Here is a 22,236-nt window from a genome sequence, read left to right on the forward strand (position 1 = left end):
CTGATCGCACGGTCAGCAGTTCGAATCTGTGCAACGGGGTAGGCTTCCATTGCTCTGTCCCAGCTTCTGCCAACCTAGCAATCTGAAAGCACACCAGTGCAAGTAGATAAACAGGTTCTGCTGTGACGGGAAGGTAAACGGTGTTTCCGTGCACTCTGGCACTCATCATGGTCCTCTGTGTGCCAGAAGTGGTTTAATCCTGCTGGCCACATGATCTGGAAAGCTGTCATGGACAAACACCAGCTCCCTCAGCCTGAAAAGTGAGATGAAGGCCACACCCCATAGTTGAATTTGACTGGACTTAAGGTCCTTTACTCTTTTTTTTACCTATAGGGTAGGGATCACTGGGGGCACGTTTATGGAACTAAGGAGGTGCAATAAAGTTTGGGAAACACTGCTATAAATAGTCCTCCCATGAGTTGGGAGGAATCTTCTTCCAAGAGAAAATAAAATATAATTTATCTCTAAGCAAGTTATTTCAAGACAAGGGACAGTGCTCGTTCCTGCAACTTGTAATGTCTCTGCCCAGGAGAATATCTCATGTCCTTTTACCCAGTACACACTCCTGGGATAACTCACCAGGGTGATTTAAGAATAACTATGACAATATTACTATTGCTATAATTAATATCAACAGGGAAAGGTACGGATGCAGCATCTGAAATTCCAGTTCAGCTTTGTCAGGAAAAAAAGCCTTGACTCATTTCCAACGGGGTGTGGGGAAGCCAGGAGCGCAGCCATTTTCTAATCTCCTGCCTGGGCAAGAGGCAATTTATCAATGCCAGCAAGCAGAAGGCTTGGTCTGTGAGCCTAAGGGGTGGAACAGCCTGGGATCTTTTTTGCATGGGCTATGTGAGATTACAGTTACACAGGAGCACAACAGCGGACAATGTTGTACCCCAACTCCCAACAGTAGCCTATGGTTCGAGGCAATGGGGTGTTTTTTTGCAGTGGCACAGAGCTGTTTTGTTTACAAAATGCACAATCCCATCTTGGACTGCATCTTCCATGCACAAGAGCACCACACCCTGTGCAGAGAAGGCTCCCGGTTACAGAGACACATTTGAGAGAAGGTTTAGGACCTGGACACACTGTGCAATTTAATCTCATTGTCATCCCCTTGCAGGCTGACTCAGGAACCACTGGACCTCCAGACATGGATAAAGTGTTTCTTACACAGCCATGGTTTGGCCACCTCCTTCCTTCTGGCCCTTCTCTGAGGGAGGCCCACTTCAGCCGCTTCTAAAACGGAATTGATTTCTACCAGAGGCAGGGCCTTCTTTGTGGTGGCACCTTTCCCAAGGAATGCTTTCTCAAATGAAGCTCACCAGGCCCATTCCAATCAGAGCCTTTGGCTCAGTCGGTACAGCATGAGACTCTTAATCTCAGAGTCATGGGTTCGAGCCCCACGTTGGGGAAAATATTCCTGCATTGCAGGGGGTTGGACTAGATGACCCTTGCGGTCCCTTCCAACTCTACAGTTCTATGAAAGCTAGGGTTGCCATATTTTGAAGAACAAAAATGAGGATGCTAAGATGACTCTCATTTTAAATACCCCTACTATAAGTAGGCTATATAAGCTGTGATATATTGCTTGAAGTGGTTAGGAGAAAAGAAGAGGAGAACAAGTCTTTAACCACAAGTTATGTCTAAATCTCATCCAAAAAGCAAAGCCAGAGACAATTTTAAAAATCCACCCGGACAGAAATTTTACTCCTGAAAAAGAAGGTGTGTCCTGGAAAAAGAGGACATATGGCATCCCTGAGAAAGCAGCAATCTATCTGCCGATCAGTTGATCTCACCAGGCCTCTGGGATCTAGTAGCACAGGTTTGTTTTTGTTTTTAAATCTGTTGGGCATTATTTTTTTTATTTTTGCATTTCCCACCAACTTTTATTACTGACCAACAGAAAAAGGAAACCCCGAAGACTGTAATGAGACAATTTATATATGCATTTATTTTTATTAAAAAAACAAAGACAAATTGGAAATACATTACAAATGGTGTAGACATTACAAATTGTATTGGAGCAACACGGCGGACTGCAGCTATGCATCAAATCGGGTTGGGTGGGAAGCACACGCCTGATGTTTTTTTACCTTTCCCTACAGGAAGGAATTCCCCCCGCAAGAGGGGCGATGTTCCAATCCAAGGAATGCTGTGCATTATTTAAAATCATGATTGAAAATATTTTAGCCTTACAACAGCCTTAGGGTGAGAGGAAGCCCAGTTCTGAGCACCCCAAAAGTGTTCCTAACAGGTAATACCGCTCTGCTTTGCTAAACGGAGGAGGTCTCCCATGTTGGGTCCTGCGGGGAATGCCTCTGTGTCATAGGCATGAATGCTAAGTGGAGTCACTTAGGAATCAGGTTCGAATCCTGGCATCTCCAGCTAAGGCTGGGATCGTGTCCTGGAAAGCTGCTGCCAATCAGTGAAGACAATTGGCGGATGGACCAATGAGCTGGCTCTCCAGGTTCCTGGCGGGGGCGGACTTTGGCAATATGGTGCCCTGAGCGAGGACAAAATTTGGCAGCGCCCCCCCAAAAATTATTATTTTCACAATAATTTGTTATTTATTTATTGTTATTTTGTGGGCTCTCGGCTCAGCTCCCTGTGCAAGGAAACTGCTGGCACCGCCATAAATTCAGCACCGATCCAGGCACCATTTTATCCCAACATTTTCTGCAACAAGTGCCTAGGGTGGAATTAGTGTTTATAGCAATAAAAGACCACAAGAGAGTGAAGGGCCTTTATGCTTCTTGATTTCAAGTGTGTAGAATTGTAGAGATATATAAAACACCCGAAGTAAAAACTCAATTTACATGCTCTCTCTTGCTCTCTCTAACACACACACACATTTTTCAAAGCCCGGACGCTGTGACAGAACATAACAAGGCGTTACATTTTTATATTTACAAAGCTTGATGCCGCAAAGAGCCTCTGTAATGAATCTTGCACCCTATGAAAACCAACATTTCCCTCAGGTTCTCCCAATGCCTTGTCTTTTTTATTCCGTTGACGTTCCAGGCAGTGGTTTCTTGTGCCCATCCCTAAAAGGAGCTCAAAATCACTCCTGCCTGTGAAATCTTTCCTCTGCTATAGCTTGTTCTGAGGAAAAGATTGTCCAGGCAAGGCCTAGAACCCGACCTGGGCAGCCAGGAGATGACACCAGCCCTGCAGAGATTTGTCCCGTGGAGGAACAGGCAGCAGTGGCATAATACTCTTCCTAACTCTAACCCACCTGGTCGCCCCAAAACTATTTAGAAAGGTGTTCCCACATCAATATGTGCTTGCATGCATTTTGCCAAAGTGAGGTTTGGAGTTGTTGGTACTTGGGGACAGTAGGATTCAGGCTGCGAAGGCCTTAACGCTTTAATGACTTCCGTGACACACACTATTCCCCAGTGTAGCCCCAAATCCTCAAGCTTACAGCATACTTTGTAAAGCAAATGTACCAAGGGTGGCGTAGCAATTGGGGAAAGCAGAGGCAAAGGGGGGGGGGATGGGGGTAGGGAGAAGAAATTCCTAACTGTGTGTCTTGTTCTCTTCTTGCTCTCTTCTTTTTGGTTCTATCAGTCCTTTGTTTATTTATTTATTTTTTTGGTTTTTTGGTTGGTTTTTGTAACAAAAGAAGTCCATTGGCACACCAAGGGGTGGTCGCGCTTCTGCAGGGAGCCTCAAACATTGTCCCTCTGCTTCACCTTGGACAGCTTGACAGCTTCCTCCTCGTCGCATTCATGTTGGTGAAGGTGGTGCTGAGGCGGTTCGTCATGGCAACCGATCATCAGCTGGTAGACCAGGACGCCGGCCGTGGCTCCGAGGAAAGGAGCCACGATGGGGATCCACCACCAGCCCCTGCCAGTCCTGTGAGAGGCAAACACAAGGAAACGGATGGGTGAGATAGGAAGGTCGGCCAATCTGGCATGTCCGGGTTGTGTGCTTCTCCTCTTTATTCTATCCAAAATTGCCTCAAGGCCCATTTCTCCTCTCAGAAGAGACTGCCTGTCCCATCCCAGGAAGCACTCCCCATCCGGTGACAGCCTCTCCTGTTAGTAATTCAGTTTTTCCCCCTAAAAGTGGACCTGAGGTCCAAGGACACCTGGAATTCAGCTTCATGTCTCCCCGTTTTCAAAAAATTAGGAAATATCACTCTAACTCAACCATCCTCTATGGAGCAATCCCAAACTCTTCCCTCTCACAATGGTAGCTGGTACGTGAGACTCCATGGATGGTGTCAACCTCGAAAATATCTCTCAGGAGGTCAGCCAAGGACTTGCTTGCAATTAAATTGTCCTCAGATCCTTCCTAGGCGCATAGACCAGGACTATGTCTTGACAGGGATATTGAGCCTCGGATACTAACTTTCCATCATTAAAGGCTCCTCCAAATTTTAGGAAGGCAGATCAAAGTCCAAAAGCCACCCATAAAAGTCTCCAGTTGCTGTCAGTGTGTCCCAGTAAAAAAGAAAACCAAAAACCACTGAAAGTGCTTGAGCTTCAGATGCCTCCCCAAAGTTGTGGACTACAATTCCCATCATCCTTGACTGCTGGCTATGCTAGGTGGGGCTGATCGGACCTGGAGTCCGAAACTGCTGGAGGGCAGCTATTTATGTGATAGCACCTCCAAAACACTAGCCTTTGTAGCAATAGCAGTTGTGATGTTCCCAAGCCAGAGTTCATTATTACAAGCTCCGTGTTCATGAATGGAAATTTAAATGAAAACAAAGGCAAGTCCTGCTGATGACGTTTTCTGCAAGGATGAAGAACCAGCCCTCCAGCTCTTACGTGCCTAGGCTACCATGGGCAAGGCCAGGGATGGTGGGAGTTGTAGTCTAGCAACCTCTGGAGGACCACCCATGATCTACTGTGAAGGCACATCAACTTACGTGAAAACCTCTGAGCCCCAGCCAGCAATGGCAGTGAAGAGACGGGGTCCAAAGTCTCGAGCCGGGTTGACGGCATATCCAGAGTTGAAGCCCATGGATGTTCCAATGACCAAGATGACAAAGCCAACGGTGAAAGCTTCCAGTCCTTTGGGGACTGGGTTGTTGTGGGGGTCCACGATAGCCAAGACGCACACGAGCAGGGCTGCTGTGCCGATGAACTGAGAGGGAGAAAGGGAAGGAGGAAGAGATGATAATCTGGTTTTCCTCCGCCTCAAAATGTCTCCCTGTTGCACTTCTTACAGCCTTCGGGCTCTTTTGGCTTGGAATGCCTTACAAAAGCCCTCCCATTCTTACCTGGTCAAAAAATCCATTGATGGGGGTCAAGTGCTTTGAAGGGTAAGTAGCAAATATCCCTGCGGTGGCGTTGGCACCGGTGACTAATAGCTGGTTCCCACCAAAGTCCCAAATAGCATCTAGAAAAAAAGGAAACAAAGTAGACATCTCATCAAAGCCTTGCCACCATTCCCAGATTCTTTATATCATAAATATATGGAGAAGATTATTCTTACTCTTGAGGGGGGATATATCAGTAGATAGGGTACAGCATAGATGGGGATCCTGTGCTCCCCCAAAGGGTTGGTTTTTTAAAATTATTTGTTTTTAAGAAACAAAGCTGGCTATTGGGGGGGGGGGGAATCATCTATGTTTAAACCAGGAAAATCACACACACCCAAGAAGTTGTTGGACTACAACTCCCATCATCCCTTGGTCAGGCTAGCTGGGGTTAGTGGGAATTGGAATGCAACAGGACCACAGGAAATTCCCCATCCCTGAATCCCAGTGCACTAACTGGGAGGACTCTAGGCAAAGTCTCAACATTAAAGGCAACAGGACCTCAATGTGTATTCCTTCAGCTCAGCTGCAGCTGCTCTTGATTCCCTCATTCTAATGTTGAGGTTTGTAAGGCTCTATGGAAACAGGGTTATTCCCCCACTAGGGCCAAGATCTAAACACCGTTCACTTTGCCTGCCCACCAAAGGAAAGAGGAGCCCCACCAGACCAGAGGAGAAATGATGCAAAATACCGTAATTTTCGCTCTATAAGACGCACTTATTCCCTCCTAAAAAGTAAGGGGAAATGTGTGTGCGTTTTATGGAGCAAATGCAGGCTGTGCAGCTATCCCAGAAGCCAGAACAGCAACAGGGATCATTGCTTTCATTGCGCAGCAATCCCTCTTGCTCTTCTGGCTTCTGGGATTCAGAATATTTTTTTTCTTGTTTTCCTCCTCCAAAAACTAGGTGCACCTTATGGTCTGGTGCATCTTACAAGGCGAAAAATACAGTAATTCCTGCCCTGAATTAAACTGCCATATCCTAAAACTCTTATGAAGGAACTGTGTTAATTTCAAGTCCCCATTACCATTCCAGATCTAAGTCAGAAGGAAAGGCAGGTTCCAGAGGCTCAGGAAGACATGCTCAACCCATGCGCTTGCTCACTTACCATGGTACAAGCCGAAGACGATACCCGCTCCCAGGAATGCCCCGATGGTTTGTGCTAAGGAATAAATAGGCAGCTTCAGCCAAGGTTCCCGGGCCATAAGACACATGGCGAAGGTGACAGCAGGGTTCAAATGGGCACCTGTGGAAAAATGCCATGGTTAGGGTGCTTGTTTTGTTTCCAGGCACGCATAAGATGGAGAGGGCTTTGCATGGCAGACAGCTGGGCTAGGTGAGCCTTCCAACTGTACAATTCTATGGTTCTAAGGCTGCTCATATTACTGGGGACATCTCATAGGTGGTGCAACCCTCCAAGGATCAGGGATCCTTCTCGTGACATGACTAAACATGTCAAAGTCTTGATGCAAAGGTTGCTTCTTGGAAAGAGGACAAGTTTGTTTCAGGGTAATGCAAAGCTGGAGCAAGTTTAATTTATGTCTAATTTAAACCACTTAAACCCCTGCCTCAATTATGCAAAGTAAGCTACTGCGCAAGAGTTCTCTCATCACACATGACTTAAATTTAAATGCATGTCTGCTTTAATATTAGATAAATTCATGTTAAGTCCATATCCTGTGAAGTTTCCTCCCAAGTAAGTGAGCCTACAGCTGCAGCCTTCAAGTGCTGCTTTCAGTTCCTGGAAGGCACAGGGAATACCTACTCACAGACAGTAAGATTCAGGCAGACCTAAATTCCACAATGGGAGGTCCTTAGTCAACTGTGGCCAAATCTGTGTCCTATCATAAAGTTCAGGCACATACCAGAGATCTGTCCAGCGATCAGAATTCCAAGAGTCACAGCAAAACCAAAAGCCAGGTTGATGGTCAGGAACTGTCCGCTTTTTCCACCGCTGAGTACAGACTGGGCCACTGAACCACAACCAAACACCTGAAAGGAGAAAAAAAAAATCCTGGTCAAATCCAGTTTGGTGGATCACATCCTCTATCAGCACCAAAGTATAACTTTACTTTATGAAAGGCATCCAGTGATTTCCCTTTCTATTCTTCAGGCATTCTAAGAGGTGATCCTGCTGCAGATGTTCACTAACCACATTCTAACCTTCCATCCTAAACTGAGCTTAGGAGAACCCAGTTTAGAGTGTTTACAGCAGAAGTTGGTTGTGCACAGCACTGATTGGCTAGAAGCAGTGATGTCACTAACTCATTCCTACTGTCCTGAAGCAGTTTTCCAAAATGTAAATTGTTGGCTCTGATTTCGTTGGGGGATTTGCGTAGTTGTTGTTTTTGTTTAGTTTTTTTTAATGCTTATAAGTGGTGTTTTGAAAATGATGAAGGAAGGACAGCCCACCTGTAACATGCAGGTGGGGCAAGACAGTCTATTGAATTAGCTGATGGTTTGCTGGCTAGCGCAACTTTTGCAAACTTGGAATGAAGGCAGGCTGAAGATTTAAAATCAAAACCAAACCAAGATTCCTTTTTTTTTGCATCTATGCACTACAAAAAGTGCCATAAGAGAAGTTGATCTCTCACATGGATTTAAATATATTGTTGATCTTGTTGTTTTGATTAGTAGCCTGTAGGTTGGATCTAGAGCTATAGATTTAAATATCCTCCAAAATATCACAATTCAGAAGTAGAAAAACATTTGTGTCAATCTGCTGAGCCACAAATCATGCAGATCTTCACAAATCCAAAAATTCTAGGGTACTTCCAGACACTTGTGTATTGAGCATTCACCTTAACTTGTTTGTGGGGAAATCAGACAAGGTCTGCTTAATGTCTCTACTTTCAGGGAGGCTAGACAATGTTGCATCCTCAGTCCCACTAAAAGCACCAGGGGGGGAAACACATCCAAGAACTGCAGCCTAGCTCAGCTTAGAATGAATTATCATTCTGCCACATTATCGCACAACCCACATGGCAGGTGGGATTCAACAGCTGCTGACAACAGAATCGACGGCCAGGTATAAAACAAAGATATATTCACTGGGCACACAGGAATCAGCCTGATATTTGAGACACAAGATCCGGCCATCTGATTGGCACACATGCCATAAACATTAGCAAAGCTTCCAATCCGAATATCTCAAGATGGACAGTAGAATAACCAAGCAACACAGCTGAATTTCTTCAGTCATAACAGGCTGAGGATTCCACATTTCCTGCTGCACAGTTTCGATTAGCTTGGCACAGAATGTGAACTTTAGTGATTTTGAAGTACGCTGTATGCACAGCATAATGGATAAGTTTATCAGCATGCCTACAGAAAAGAACTTTTATTTGTGCATTATGCAAGCTACTCCTCTGTTTGCCCTTATGATTAGGGTTCCTCCCCTTCCTTAAACAGACAAAGTGGTTTTCCCCTCCTCTCTCTCTGTTTTTCTGCTCCTTGTTGGACGCAAAGAGCTCTGAAGGGTTATTTGTCCTTCAACTTTGTCCTACGACCTCTGAATCAGTATTGGACAAACACACACACACACAAGTCTTTGCAGTGTGTATGTTCGACTAGCCCAGAAAGAATGTTATCGCCCAAAGTCACAACTTCCCTGCGAGGGAGGTCAAGGTGACAAAGCATGAAGCGCAAACAGCCTTTGCAAGCCAGCCTTAACCGCAGCAACAGGGGCCGATTCAAAGCTTCCGGGAAAACTGGATTCTTTTGAACAATGAAACCTGGCTCAGTTGGAGTTGCTCAAGGCTTTTGTCAAATCTCGAGGCTCCGAGACCTTGAATGAGAGAATGGCCTCACATAGTGGAAGGTGAGAGATGGAGATTAAAAGGAGTGACTGACAGGCCACAAAACCCCACATTTCTTGAAACTTATTTCCTCCTGAGCCCAATGTTGCTAAGAGCCATAGCTGTCAACGTTTCCCCTTTTTTAAAGGGAAATTCCCTTATTCTGAATAGGATTCCTCGCAAGAAAAGGGAAAAGTTGACAGCTATGCTAAAAGCGCACAGGAAACTTTTGTCCCAGGGTAGGGGTCAGCCCAGAGATTTACGGAGCCTGGGGTGCAAAGTCTAAATGGCACCCCAGATTATGTGCCACCCATTTGCACAATTTAGAGCACAATTTATCAGAGTGTTTTTCCACGTAAAAAGCATCAGGAAGAGAACGGACAGCTCTCCTTCATCCACAATTCCACTTTCCCATGCAAGAGGTTTTTCATTTGCCCCACCCATTTCCCCCAGGAAAGCCCACTGTTTACTTCTGAATCATCACAGACATCAGTCGGGTTTTCTGAAGATTGACATTTGTTCCGATTCAGCAGCAAACGGTGGGTTTTCCCTGGGAAAGCGGCAAGGCGAAGGAAAAACCTCTCGTTCGGGACAAAGAGAATAAAACATGGGCCACATGCAAGTGTGGATGAGCCCTCCGTGGTGATTGACAGGAGGACTGCCCAAGGGAGAGCGCCCCCATGGGGCAGATCCATCTGCCTTTGCCTTTCTCCAGAGCTGCTCTTTTTGGAGAACAGCCAAGCCTCCTCTGTTCACAACTCTCCTTTGTTGCGGTGCGTAAACAACAGCAAATACCAGCTAATGCTGATCCAACCTGCCAAAATCAGTCAGCTGCGCAATCGTCACAAACACCCAGATAAAAACACGAAAGGCTGACGTTTAAAGGAACAGAGGTTCTGAGCTCCTAGTGAGGAGATCCCTTCACGCAAAGAGGAGGTGGGGGGTCAGTTCACCTTCAAGTTTAAAAATCTGGCGCCCTGGAACAAGAGGGCTTTGCTTGCCACTGGTGATGGCTGCAGCACACATTCTGCAAATCTCTGCTGGTGGCCAGTGTGTTGCAGCTGGAGAAGGCCATAGCTCAGTGGCAGAGCCTCTTCCTTGCATGCGGATGGTCGCAGGCTTAATCCCTGGCTTCACCAAAGAGGCCTGGGAGAAAACCTTGCCCGAAAGCCCAGATAACTGCTGCCAGTCCGTGCAGACAATACTAGCTAGATGGCATAGCTCAGAAGAAGGCAGCCTCCTGTGTTCTTCCTGTGCTGCTATGTTGCTCAAGCCTTTTCAGGAGGTGGGGCTTTGGTGCAAGTGAACAGAAGCACAAACCTTTTTGGATTGGTTAAAATAAAATCTCTTTTAAAGTAAGCAGATTTGAGTACAACTGCAAGTTTCTTTAACCTTTGGAAGAGGATGGGTTGGAGGAAAAGCCTTCCAAGCCTGCCACCTGCACAATGCAATCTTCCCCAACCTGGTGCCCTCCAGGTGTATTTGATTACCGCTCCTGTATCCAGGCTGGCTGACGCTGATAGCATCCTCTCCAACATTTCTCCAGGGAAAAGAGGGACGTCCTATTCCATACTGCACCCCCCCCAAAAAAAAATTATTCAGTGAAAATAGGGACATCGAAAAGCAGGACTTTTGGGGATGAAATCACAAACAGAGATGGCTTCTGTAATTCCGGGGTTGTCCCTGGAAATCAGGACAGATGGAGGGTCTGGAGACCACCAGGATGGTTGAAGCTGTCATAGTGCATCGGATCTGGGGACTAAATTGAGGAGAGAAAACTTCTCTCTCTCTCTCTCTCTCTCTCTCTCTCTCTCTCTCTCTCTCTCTCTGTGTGTGTGTGTGTGTGTGCAAATCTCTGCTCTTGAATGAGATGCCTCATTAATCTCTCTGTGACCACAGTAAAAAGTCCAAATGGCATGAGTGTGAGCAAGTATGGGATAAATCATATCGTAAGAACAGAAGGAGAGGATGCTGCTGGATCAGGCCAATTGTATTCTGTTCCAACAGTAGCCAACCAGATGCCTGCAAGCCCAAGAGCTCAATTTCCCCTCTTGTGGTTTCCAGAAACTGGCATTCGTGCCTCCAACTTCCTCTGTGTTAGGAAGCCACCTTCAGATCACTGCCTTAACGACAAGCAGCTTTGGTTGGAAGGGAAATCCCAGATGTTTGCCTTCCCCCTTTGAACTCTCCCCCCCCTTTAAAAAAAAACTTTATTCCAGATGTCACTACAAAAGATCTGGACCACTTTAGCAAAGGCAGGAAAAGAGAGCGGCGGATTAAGAAGCGACTTCCAGGCAGGACTTTATCCCTGCATCTGGCTCAGAAGCAAATAGTGTTCGCCACCAGAGAACAAAGTGGGGCATCTGGCAATGCAAACAGGCCAGAACCCCAAGATTTGAGGGGAGAAGAGGTTAGGGATCAGCTGCACAGTATAGGACCCTCAGAGAGGTGCAATATCATAAGTTCTACTGATGCGTAAGGTCTGCACCCATGCAGTTGCAACTCAGCACAGCAAGTCCTGCAGAGAGCTGCACTGGTGTTCCCACGCAGGCACAGCTGCCCAAACAACGGATTCCAATGACAAGGAATGAGATTTCGATTAAACATTGAGGAGAACCTTCTGGTGGCAAGGGCCATTTGACAGTGGAACTGACCCACTTGGAAGGTGGTGGGTTCATTTAAAAACATTCAATTTTAAACAGAGGCTGGATGGCCCATCTGCCAGGAGTTCCTCAGGGTCCCTTCCAACTCTACAAATCTGTGATTCTATAACTTTCTTATTGATGCAAATATCCAGCATAGTTGCATCCAGATCAAGATCACAGCAGAAGGCGACAAAACTGCACGTTGTGTGTGTAACGCACTGGTTTGGCCTCACGCAACAAGGCGGCTTTTGCAACAGGACATTTCTCCCTGCTGTTTTGCAAGTTTATGGCACTCTCGAAGTGGCCACTTTCTCTTTCCTTCCAGGGGTTTGGGTCCCATTTTATTGGGGCTGCTGTGTGCTCAGCTTCCCCGCCCTGTCGAGCCGGATGGGTGTGTACCAGCAGGTAGATAACAAGCCCTCCAGGTAGAGAGACCTTGCCCAACAGTTACTGCCTCTTGTGCAGATGTTTAAGAGCCTGCTAGTCCCTGCTAAAGTTCATCTTCCTGTAGCTCCGCGCTCCCTATATATTATTACTCATTTAAAAACACTCCGATGGAAGCTGTTTCCCTGTTGAAAGCAAATCCCTGGAGCATTCACAGGGTGGACTGTTTCACCTGGAGGCTTTTGCATGCTTCCTTTGCTCTAATGAAGATGTGATATGGATCTCGAATGATTGCAGGGCGTGTTGAGATTAATTTCTTAAACCTGGCACTGATGGAAGCGTTTTTCTGAGAAGCAGGAATTCCCTGAGGCGTACAGGAGTGAAAGTTCTCGCTGCAGAAAAAGCTGAAGTTCTCACTAAGACTTTAAGAAACCCGAGTTGAGATTACCACACAGAGTTTTACACGTTTACTCAGAAGTTCCTCTGCATTGGTGGTGGAGGAGAACCTCAGCTTCTTAAGGAGGGTTTCCAGCAGGCAAAGCACTTTTGCACTCAGCACCTCCCTGCCTCCCACAATCCATGCCAGAGCGAGAGCCAGGTATTGAATTGAATTGAACTTTATTATTACGGCCACAGACCAGTTCCGGCTCACTTACAACATAAGGGAAATCATAAACACAACAGGAATACATTGAATTGCAATTGGGTATAACAAAGACAATTCAGATATAGTGGCAATTAAAAATATATATTAAATCTTGATCACTAAAATATAACCTAAAATTGTCATTTAAAACCTTAATCATTTTGGTAGGACAGCTTGTTCCCTGAGTTTTATGGCAGTCACACGGAATTTGACCACCCTTAGCATGATCTCTAGATCCTTGGAGTTTTAGGCATTGAAGTTCGGATCCATTTGGAGATTTTTGTATTGAGACGAACTGCGAGTGAAGCCCTTTGCCTGCTGTCTCTGGGTGGAAATTGCAAGGATAATTTACCCCCAATAATCCTGTTCAGTCCTCTCCTGGTCCTTGCCTTGCCTCTTCTTCCTCTTCTTCCTCCAGCTCTGAAGCTTCCCCTGCCTCCGACTCTTGCCTCCTGGCTGGCCCAGTTCCCCACAAACCACTGCCCCCCTCTTTCAAGTCAGACTCTAGCCCCTCTTCCCCCAGCGTCCTGCCAATCCTAGACTCCCCCTTTTGGGGGCTCGTTGAGGGGAGCTCCGGTTTTGTGTCACCCAGGACATTTCCCTTACTGCTCCCATTGCGCCTTCATCTGTGCAATGGGTCTAAATGGGTCTGTGGGGTGTGTTTTGCCCCTGCAAAATGGCTCTCGGGCTGTGAGCTTCCAGGGCGTCTCCTGGGCTGTGTGCTCAGTGCCTGGTCCTGCTGCCTGCGAGGAGCTGATAAAGAGAGCAGCTGGGGCCGGATGGCTCCTCGAGGCAAGCAGCTATGGGGGCCTCCTGCTTGGCCCAGGGCGCCACACCCCATGGCCATCCTCTTCCCCCTTCCTGCTCCTCAGCCCCACCAAGCTGGGCCCCCAGAGGAGGAGGAGGAACTTTGGCCCAAGGTATAAAAGGCTCCGGATGTGGGTGGTGCTGTGAATTAAACCACAGAGCCTAGGACTTGCTGATCAGAAAGTCGGTGGTTCGAATCCCCGCAATGGGGTGAGCTCCTGTCGTTCGGTCCCAGCTCCTGCCCACCTAGCAGTTCGAAAGCACGTCAAAGTGCAAGTAGATAAATAGGTACCACTCCAGCTGGAAGGTAAACGGCATTTCTTTGCATTGCTCTGGTTCACCAGAAGCGGCTTACTCATGCTGGCCACATGACCAGGAAGCTGTATGCCAGCTCCCTCGGCCAGTAAAGTGAGATGAGCGCCACAACCCCAGAGTTGGCCACAACTGGACCTAATGGTCAGCCGGAAAGGAGCTCCTGGGTCAGCCCAGAAGGTTTTCTCCAGCAGCTGAGAGAAGCTCCCAGTCCCAGCCCACAACCAGCCATCATAGTGCAGATCATCACCACTGCCTGGAGCAAAGTGGGTGTGAAGTGAATGAGCCAGGAAAATGGAGGGGGCACTGGGGGGTGGGAGGAAAGGCAGCTTTTAAATCTGTATTGGATCTGTATTCATTTGGCGCATTGGTTGTGCTACCTCCTCTTATGATTTCAGTCTAAGATCGCAATCGTATGCATGCTTCCCTGGGGGGAAGCCCCACTGAACAGAGTGTGGCTTACTTCAGAGTAAACTGCCTCGGGTTGGACTCATAGCTGTCAACTTTTCCCTTTTCTTGCGAGGAATCCTATTCGGAATAAGGGAATTTCCCTTTAAAAAAGGGGAAAGTTGACAGCTATGGTTGGACTGTCCAATAATTAAAGTTGCACACATTTTCATGCATCCTAATAAACACTAGCATTTAAAATAATGCAATTTTAAAAATAAATATTTACATTTAAAACAATACATTATGAAGGGGAATCTTTTGGCTAATTCATCCAGGTCCCTTTTCAGTCCCTGGAGAGGTCTTCCTAACTGATTCATGTAACCAACAAAGGCTGTGATCCTAACCCCATTTACCTGGAAGCAAGCTCCGCTGTTGAATTCAAAGGGATTTACTTCTAAGGAGATATGGTTTGGATTGCGCTCTAATCAATTAAATTTACAGCTCTGGTTTTCGCTCAGTTAAATCCTATAAGGGCTTCTCTGGCATTCTGCCACAAAAGCTGAACTTGGGAACAGATCAGTTGCCTTTCAGGATACTTTGAAAACGCTTCCTCGTTCCCAGCCCTCTGAAGGATCTCTTAACACACAGCTCCTCCCATTCCCTGTGAAGTCTGGGCATACATATAGAGAAATTATACACAGTGACTTCCCTCTTTAATGCCATTTTAAAGGCTTCTCACGAAATCCTTCGTTACCCCTTGCCTTTTCCATCCTTCTCGTCGTCCCTCCGTTCCCCACGTCTGATCTCACATTACTGTGAAACTTTAAATTGTAACCTTTGCGGGGCAGAGGCCTGTCTGCTTGGGTTTTTTTTTTGTTTTTTAAAAAAGTTATCCAGTCAATTGCCATGTACAAGATGGCCGATTTGCATGATAATAATAATAATAATTATTATTATTATTATTATTATTATTATTATTATTATTATTTCTGCCCTGCCCATCTGGCTGGGTTTCCAACAAGACAGTGCAGTACAGTGGTGAGAGCTGGTGCCTGGTGAAAATCGATTGCAGCCGGTAACAGATGGCTAAAATGAGAGGGGCAGGAGGGAGCTGTCAATGGGTTGAAAAATAAGAAGCTAGAAGATGGAAAAGGTATAGTCAGGTTGCAGTGAAACGACAGGGGTTCTGCCACCGAGTTGTGCTACAACAGCCCGAGACCTCTGGCCTTCAGGAATTCAGCCCAGGGGTAGATAGAAGATAATTTTATTCTTAGCGCTTCTGGCCAGACATTCCTATGCAGGATGGCTTGTTACTGAATAATACCCGGCAGCTGGTGGGAGCTGGCCGATGGGGGGGGGGGGAATAGCAGGGTCCTGATAGCTGGGAATCTCTCTCCAGCTTTTGGAATGAGTTATGCATCACAGCTTGGTGAGCGTGACAACCCTCCAGCACATTGGAGGGTGAGGACAGAGGGAGCTGAAAGGAGGAATTTGAAGCTGAAATGGGCAGCCGCTCTCCAGTATTTGAGATCTCTTCTAGCCCTCCCTAGAGATCCCAGGAGTTCAATTGGGAAGCTTCCTCGATGTTGGACCTTCTGTAAATTGAACAGTTAAGTGCCGAGGTACCAGCAGCAAGTAAGGCCAACTATCCCTTCTTCCAAAATAAAACCCATTCAGACCAATCTCACATTCCCAGCAGAGAGGCAAAGCAGTCAACTGGGGCTATTGATAATTGTGAACATTCGTGTCGATAATGGCAAGTCACACACACACACACAGCTGAAAACACCCACCACACCCCACAGGGAAAGCCAACAGCACTGACCGCACAACCCACACACATTGGGGTCTTTCAGACAACCTATTTCCACAGAATCCCCATCTCTAGACAATTCCAGGCTGCCGCTCTTTCCAGCTGGGTTTTCAGTCACCTGCCAGCAAATTAACGTCGTGCCATTTGAGCAAAACAAGTCCAATTCCCGCAAAAAAGGTAAGGTTTTTGGAGGCGAGGGAAGGGAAGGGAGGGAAATGCGCTGGAAGGCACAGGATGACGCTCACTTAATGCAACAATGTCTAACCTCCCTGCAAACATTTCAGAACAAATGCTCCCTCAACGGCTGATGCCGTATCACCTCTCTACCCAGCAGACTTTGTGCAAGCAGATCGGGAGGAATGCTCAAGGGGCAGGTCATCTGGAAGCAACTTCTCTGACTTTTTTATGGTTTTAAAACAGGGATGCAGCTAAGCAACAGCTCCCAGATTCGGATGCTTATAATCTTGGGGAGCCTTTGCACTGAAAAACTGCTGAGCGGTTTTTCTGCAATGGTATTTCCCTCTTTCACAGCAGCAAACTTAAAAGAAGAGGTTTTTAAAAAAAAAAAAACAAAAACCAACCCATATATATTCTGTGTTTCAGGCTATGTACACACCGTACATTTAAAGCACATGTAAGCCACACTTTCCCCCTCCCAAGAATGCAGGGATCTGTAGTTTATTTCTTCACAGGGCTACATTTCTCAGCACCCTTAACAAACTACACTTCCTGGGATTCTTTTGGGGGGGTTGTTTGATTTTGGGGGGGGTGCAGGTTCTGACAGTATAGCTGCCTCGTGCATTTTGGAAGAGAAAGGAGCCAAGCTGGGCTATTGCAAGTTACAGGTGAGATTTACATAGGTAAAGGTAAAGGGACCCCTGACCATTAGGTCCAGTCATGGACGACTCTGGGGTTGCGGCACTCATCTCGCATTACTGGCCGAGTGATCCGGCGTACAGCTTCCAGGTCATGTGGCCAGCATGACTAAGCCACTTCTGGTGATCCAGAGCAGCGCATGGAAACACCGTTTACCTTCCCGCCAGAGTGGTACCTATTTATCTACTTGCACTTTGATGTGCTTTCAAACTGGGCAAGCACTTGGGGTTCTTTCACTTACGATGCAGAGCAAAGCATAATTTTGCCACTGAAGGCTTGCTACTGCTGGTGTTGGCAGCCTCAAAAAGTGGGGGCCACTTTCACAGTTTAAGTGCACACCTAAAACTGCCTCTACCAACCTCGTGGCCTCCAGTTGTTTCGAACTCTGTGCTGGTTACAGTTGTAGTCCAACACCCCTTGAGGGCACCAGGTTGGCAAAGTCACTTAGACTCAGTTCTCAATCTGTGAAACGGGATTTTATGAGGAGGGCATACCTTACAAGGCTATTGTGAAAACGAGACATTGCTCCTAAGAATATTAACTGTAGAATTCTGCTTGTGAATTCATGTGCTGGGGGGAGAGATTACAGGGTACATTGAAAAAAATGCAAACTTGCCTGCAGTTCTATCTTTTTGGAGAGTCAATTTGGCTGGCTGTGTGAACATGCAGGCTTTCAGGTTACACACAACGCTTTGAGACTGTTTGCTGCCGTTCTGTGTAACTCAAAATCTTTCCTGTTCCAAGACATTTTGACCTTTCCAATTCCTCCCTAGCTTCTGAAGACCCCCTCCACCAGGACACAAGGAAAGGGGAATTTCTGTTACTAAACATCCCATTAAAAGCAGTTGTGCAGAGGCAAGAGTTGTGCCAAACCCTTTTTAACCTCTGAGGATCACCACTCAACAAACTATCCCACAACTTTTATGAGAAAAAGAATCTGGACTCTTACGTCTGTGCAATACAATAAATCCAAAACTTCTCCTGTCTCCCAAGCCCATTGCTCCCCCAAAATCTACTTACCACCAGGATCAAGGTTCCCAGGCACTCAGCCAGGGCCTGACGGATAAGTCTATTCCTGATCCGCAGCCTCAAGCCGATGGCTGAGAGAAGGTCCTTCTGCCGTCCCATGATCTCTGCCCTGTCTCTTCTCCGCTTTCTGTGTCAAGTTGAGCAAGGGTCCCTCTCAGCTCTCCAGGCTTGGCTCTCTGTAGCTCTTGAGCAGACCTGCCTCGCCTTATAAACGTGCAGAAAGGGAGAGGAATCCTGGACACACCTCCCCTGAAAAACTCCACCCTCACCAACTTATCTTCAACTGCAATTTCTCCCACTCCTCCTTCCTTTTTTTCTTGACAGCGTAAGGCTGAGTGGGCGGTTTTGCGAGCTCCTCTGCTCCACCCCCTCCAGTAGTATTACTCATGTGCAGTTAAAACCACAACCCAACTGATTCAACTCATTCCACCACTGGCACTGCGTTTGCCAACCTGGCGCCCTCCAGATCAAGGGAAGTAATAATAATAACAATAACAATAACAATAACAATAACAATAACAATAACAATAACAATAATAATAATAATAATAATAATAATAATAATAATTAATTAATTTGTACCCTCCCATCTGGCTGGGCTTCCCCAACCACTCTGGGCGGCTTCCAACAAAGATTAAAAATACATTAAAATGTCACACATGAAAAACCTCCCTAAACAGGGCTGCCTTCAGATGTCTTCTAAATGCCAGGTAGTTGTTTATTTCCTTGACATCTGATGGGAAGGCGTTCCACAGGGCGGGTGCCACCACCGAGAAGGCCCTCTGCCTGGTTCCCTGTAGCTTTGCTTCTCACAGTGAGGGAAACACCAGAAGGCCCTCGGTGCTGGACCTCAGTGTCCAGGCAGAACGATGGGGGTGGAGACGCTCTTTCAGGTATACTGGGCTGAGGCCGTTTAGGGCTTTAAAGGTCAGCACCAACACTTTGAATTGTTGTCAGAAACGTACAGGGAGCCAATGTAGGTCTTTCAGGACCGGTGTTATATGGTCTCGGTGTCTGCTCTATTCTGTCTTGTTCAGACCCCACCTGGAGTCCTGTGTCCAGTTCCGGGCACCACCATTTAAGAAGGTTATTGACAAGCTGGAAGGTGTGCAGAGGAGGGAGATCAAGGTGATGAAGGGTCTGGAAACCAAGCCTTACGATGAATGGTTAAAAGAGCTGGGTATGTTTAGCCTGGAAAAGAGGAGACTGATAGTTGACATGACAGCCATCTTCGAATATCTAAAGGGCTGTCATATGGAAGATGGAGCAAACCTGTTTTCTGTTGCTCCCGAGGGTTGGACCCAAACCAATGGATTAAAGGCAAGAAAGGAGATTCTGACTAAATGGATTGTCAGAGCTGTTTGGCAGCAGAATGCTGTTGGGGGTTCCTTAGCTGTGATTTCTGCCTCGCAGGGAGTTGAACTAGATGACCCTTTGTGTAAGGATACCAGATTTTTTCCAATGAATCCGGGGACACTTTTCAACTTCAATGGATTTTGTATGGGGACTGATTTGTGAATCCGGGGACTGTCCCTGGGAAACGGGGACATCTGGTAACCTTACCTTTGTGTCCCTTCCAAGTCTTCAATAATACGGTTCTATTACCTGCTCCACGGCAAAATAAATAATTTTTGCTCTGTTCCTTGGAAAAGTTTTGCTCAGTAGCTCCAGGTAGTTCTGCTCAAATGCTCAGTAGCTCCAGGTAGATATCTCCTTCTGCCTGACACATTTTCAAAGGACTGCATCATATTCCTTAGTGTTCAGGACCACAAACCAGATTCACGAGGGTGCAAATTAATTAATATAATAATAATAATAATAATAATAATAATAATAATAATAATAATGATTTATTTGTACCCCGCCCATCTGGCTGGGTTTCCCCAGCCACTCTGGGCGGCTTCCATAGAAACCAAAAATACAGTAAAATATCACAGATTAAAAACTTCCCTGAACAGGGCTGTCTTAAGATGTCTTCTAAATGTCAGGTAGTTATTTATCGCTTTGACATCTGATGGGAGGGCGTTCCACAGGGCAGGCGCCACTACCGAGAAGGCCCTCTGCCTGGTTCCCTGTAGCTTTGCTTCTCGCAATGAGGGAACCGCCAGAAGGCCCTCGGCGCTGGACCTCAGCGTCCAGGCAGAACGATGGGGGTGGAGACGCTCCTTCAGGTATACTGGGCCGAGGCCGTTTAGGGCTTTAAAGGTCAACACCAGCACTTTGAATTGTGCTCGGAAAGAATCATAGAGTCATAGAATTGTAGACACATCCCAGCTTGTCAACATCCTTCTTCAATTGTGGTGCCCAGAATTGGACACAGTACTACAGGTGAGGTCTGACCAAGGTACTATTACTTCCCTTGATCTGGACACTATACTTCTGTTGATGCAGCCTAGAATAGCATTAGCTTTTTTGCTGCCGCGTCACACTGTTGGCTCATGTTTAGCTTGTGGTCCACCAAGACCCCTAGATCCTTTCCACATGTACTATTGGCAAGCCAGATGCTTCTCATGTTATATTTGCACAGCTGGTTTTAAGTGTAGAACCTCACATTTGTCAGTGTTGAAATTCATTTTGTTATTTTCGGCCCAGTTCACCAATCCATTAAGGTCATTTTGAACCCTGAACCTGTATTCTGCGGCATTAGCTACCCCTCCCAGTTTGGTGTCATCTGCAAATTTGATGAGCGTCCCCCTCAATTCCTTCATCCAGGCCATTTCTAAAGATGCTGCACAGCAATGTAAAAAGAGAGGAAGGAAACAGAAACTTAAACCCCTGGCTATTTTCTGTGTCATTTAAGCTGAGACTATGACCCAGAGCCTCTTCTGAATATGAGTCAAACCTCAATTCCCAAACACCTTCGGCTCCCAAATGCCAAAAACCCGGAAGTAAATGCTCTGGTTTTCAAACATTTTTCGGAAGCTGAACATCTGACACGGCTTCTGCTGAATAGAGAAAGCTTTTGCAACCAATCGGAAGCCGCAATTTGGTTGTCGAATGTTTCGGAAGCTGAACAGGCTTCTGGAACGGATTACGTTCGACAACCGAGGTTTGACTGTACCAGAACATGGTGGTTAATTAAACCACCATGTGCATGTACGGAGCTGGGAGCAGGTTTCCATATGTCTGGGATTAGAGGACAGAGAGCCTCAACTGCAATCTCTGGCCCTCTGCAGCAGACTCCTAGTTGAGAGCCAGTGTGGTGTAGTGGTTAAGAGCGGTAGTCTCATAATCTGGGGAACCGGGTTCGCGTCTCTGCTCCTCCACCTGCAGCTGCTGGGTGACCTTGGGCCAGTCACACTTCTCTGAAGTCTCTCAGCCCCACTCACCTCACAGAGTGTTTGTTGTGGGGGAGGAAGGGAAAGGAGAATGTTAGCCGCTTTGAGACTCCTGAAGGGGAGTGAAAGGCGGGATATCAAATCCAAACTCTCTCTTTTTTTATGTTCTCACCATTGGGAACTGCCAAGTCTGACAAGTCAACAGGGCTGGGTTTTAGACAAGGGACGTTCCCATCCCTGCTTGGAGAGGCTGGGAAACTGAACCTGAGACATTCAGCAAGCAAAGCAGGTAATCTACCACGGAACTGCCATGTCGCTGCAAGGAGCTAGTGACATGGGCTCTGCTTCCAGAATTCCAGGTTCAAGACCCATGCAGGACTTCTGATGGTCTCTGGCTAGAAGTTCAAAATTTGGCACCAGATGATCTAAACTGAGCAGCTGCTTCATCACATTTGACTGAACCTGCAGTAGTTGATGTTGCAGGCTTATCAATCTGTGGTGTGTGGGTTTAGCTGAGGTTGGTTCATGGTCTTGTGTTGTGTGTTCGGCGGGGCTGTTCTGTGAGTGGTACTTGACTGTCTTGGTTTGCATTGTCATGTCATTTCTGTTGTTTCTTCTTTCTCCTGTTGTTCACTGTATTTTCATATTGGTTGTCATTCGGTGGGTCTGATGGTTGCCATTCTGGTGGAGGGTTAAGGTTCTCCAGTAGTTGCAGGGCTTCAGGTATGTCGGTGGCCGTGTGCTGTGTTGTGTCAGCTGTTACAACGAGGCGAAAGGGGAAGCCCCATCGGTACTTGATTCCTGCTTGTTGAAGACATTGATCATAGCTGTCAACTTTTCCCTTTTCTTGCGAGGAATCCTATTCAGAATAAGGGAATTTCCCTTTAAAAAAGGGAAACGTTGACAGCTATGCATTGGATACATGGGCATAGGTTTCCTCTATTGGTTTAGGGTCTCTTGCGATAAATCCTGAAAGGCCTGG

The 22,236-nt window shown here is 46.6% G+C and overlaps 1 protein-coding gene across 1 annotated transcript; it reads right to left on the reverse strand.

Moving 5' to 3' along the window:
• Nucleotides 1-1,936: 1,936 nt before the first annotated feature.
• Nucleotides 1,937-18,163, reverse strand: AQP3 (aquaporin 3 (Gill blood group)). Its single transcript, XM_083466238.1, has 6 exons — nt 17,968-18,163; nt 7,143-7,269; nt 6,386-6,523; nt 5,240-5,358; nt 4,886-5,103; nt 1,937-3,864 (listed from the first exon to the last, which is right to left on the reverse strand). Exons 1-6 carry the CDS (start codon nt 18,073-18,075, stop codon nt 3,678-3,680), a joined length of 897 nt encoding a protein of 298 aa, XP_083322364.1. The 5' UTR covers nt 18,076-18,163; the 3' UTR covers nt 1,937-3,677.
• Nucleotides 18,164-22,236: the final 4,073 nt, after the last annotated feature.

Source organism: Podarcis liolepis (assembly GCF_965112155.1).
Source record: "Podarcis liolepis genome assembly, chromosome: 11".
NCBI classification, from domain to species: domain Eukaryota; kingdom Metazoa; phylum Chordata; class Lepidosauria; order Squamata; family Lacertidae; genus Podarcis; species Podarcis liolepis.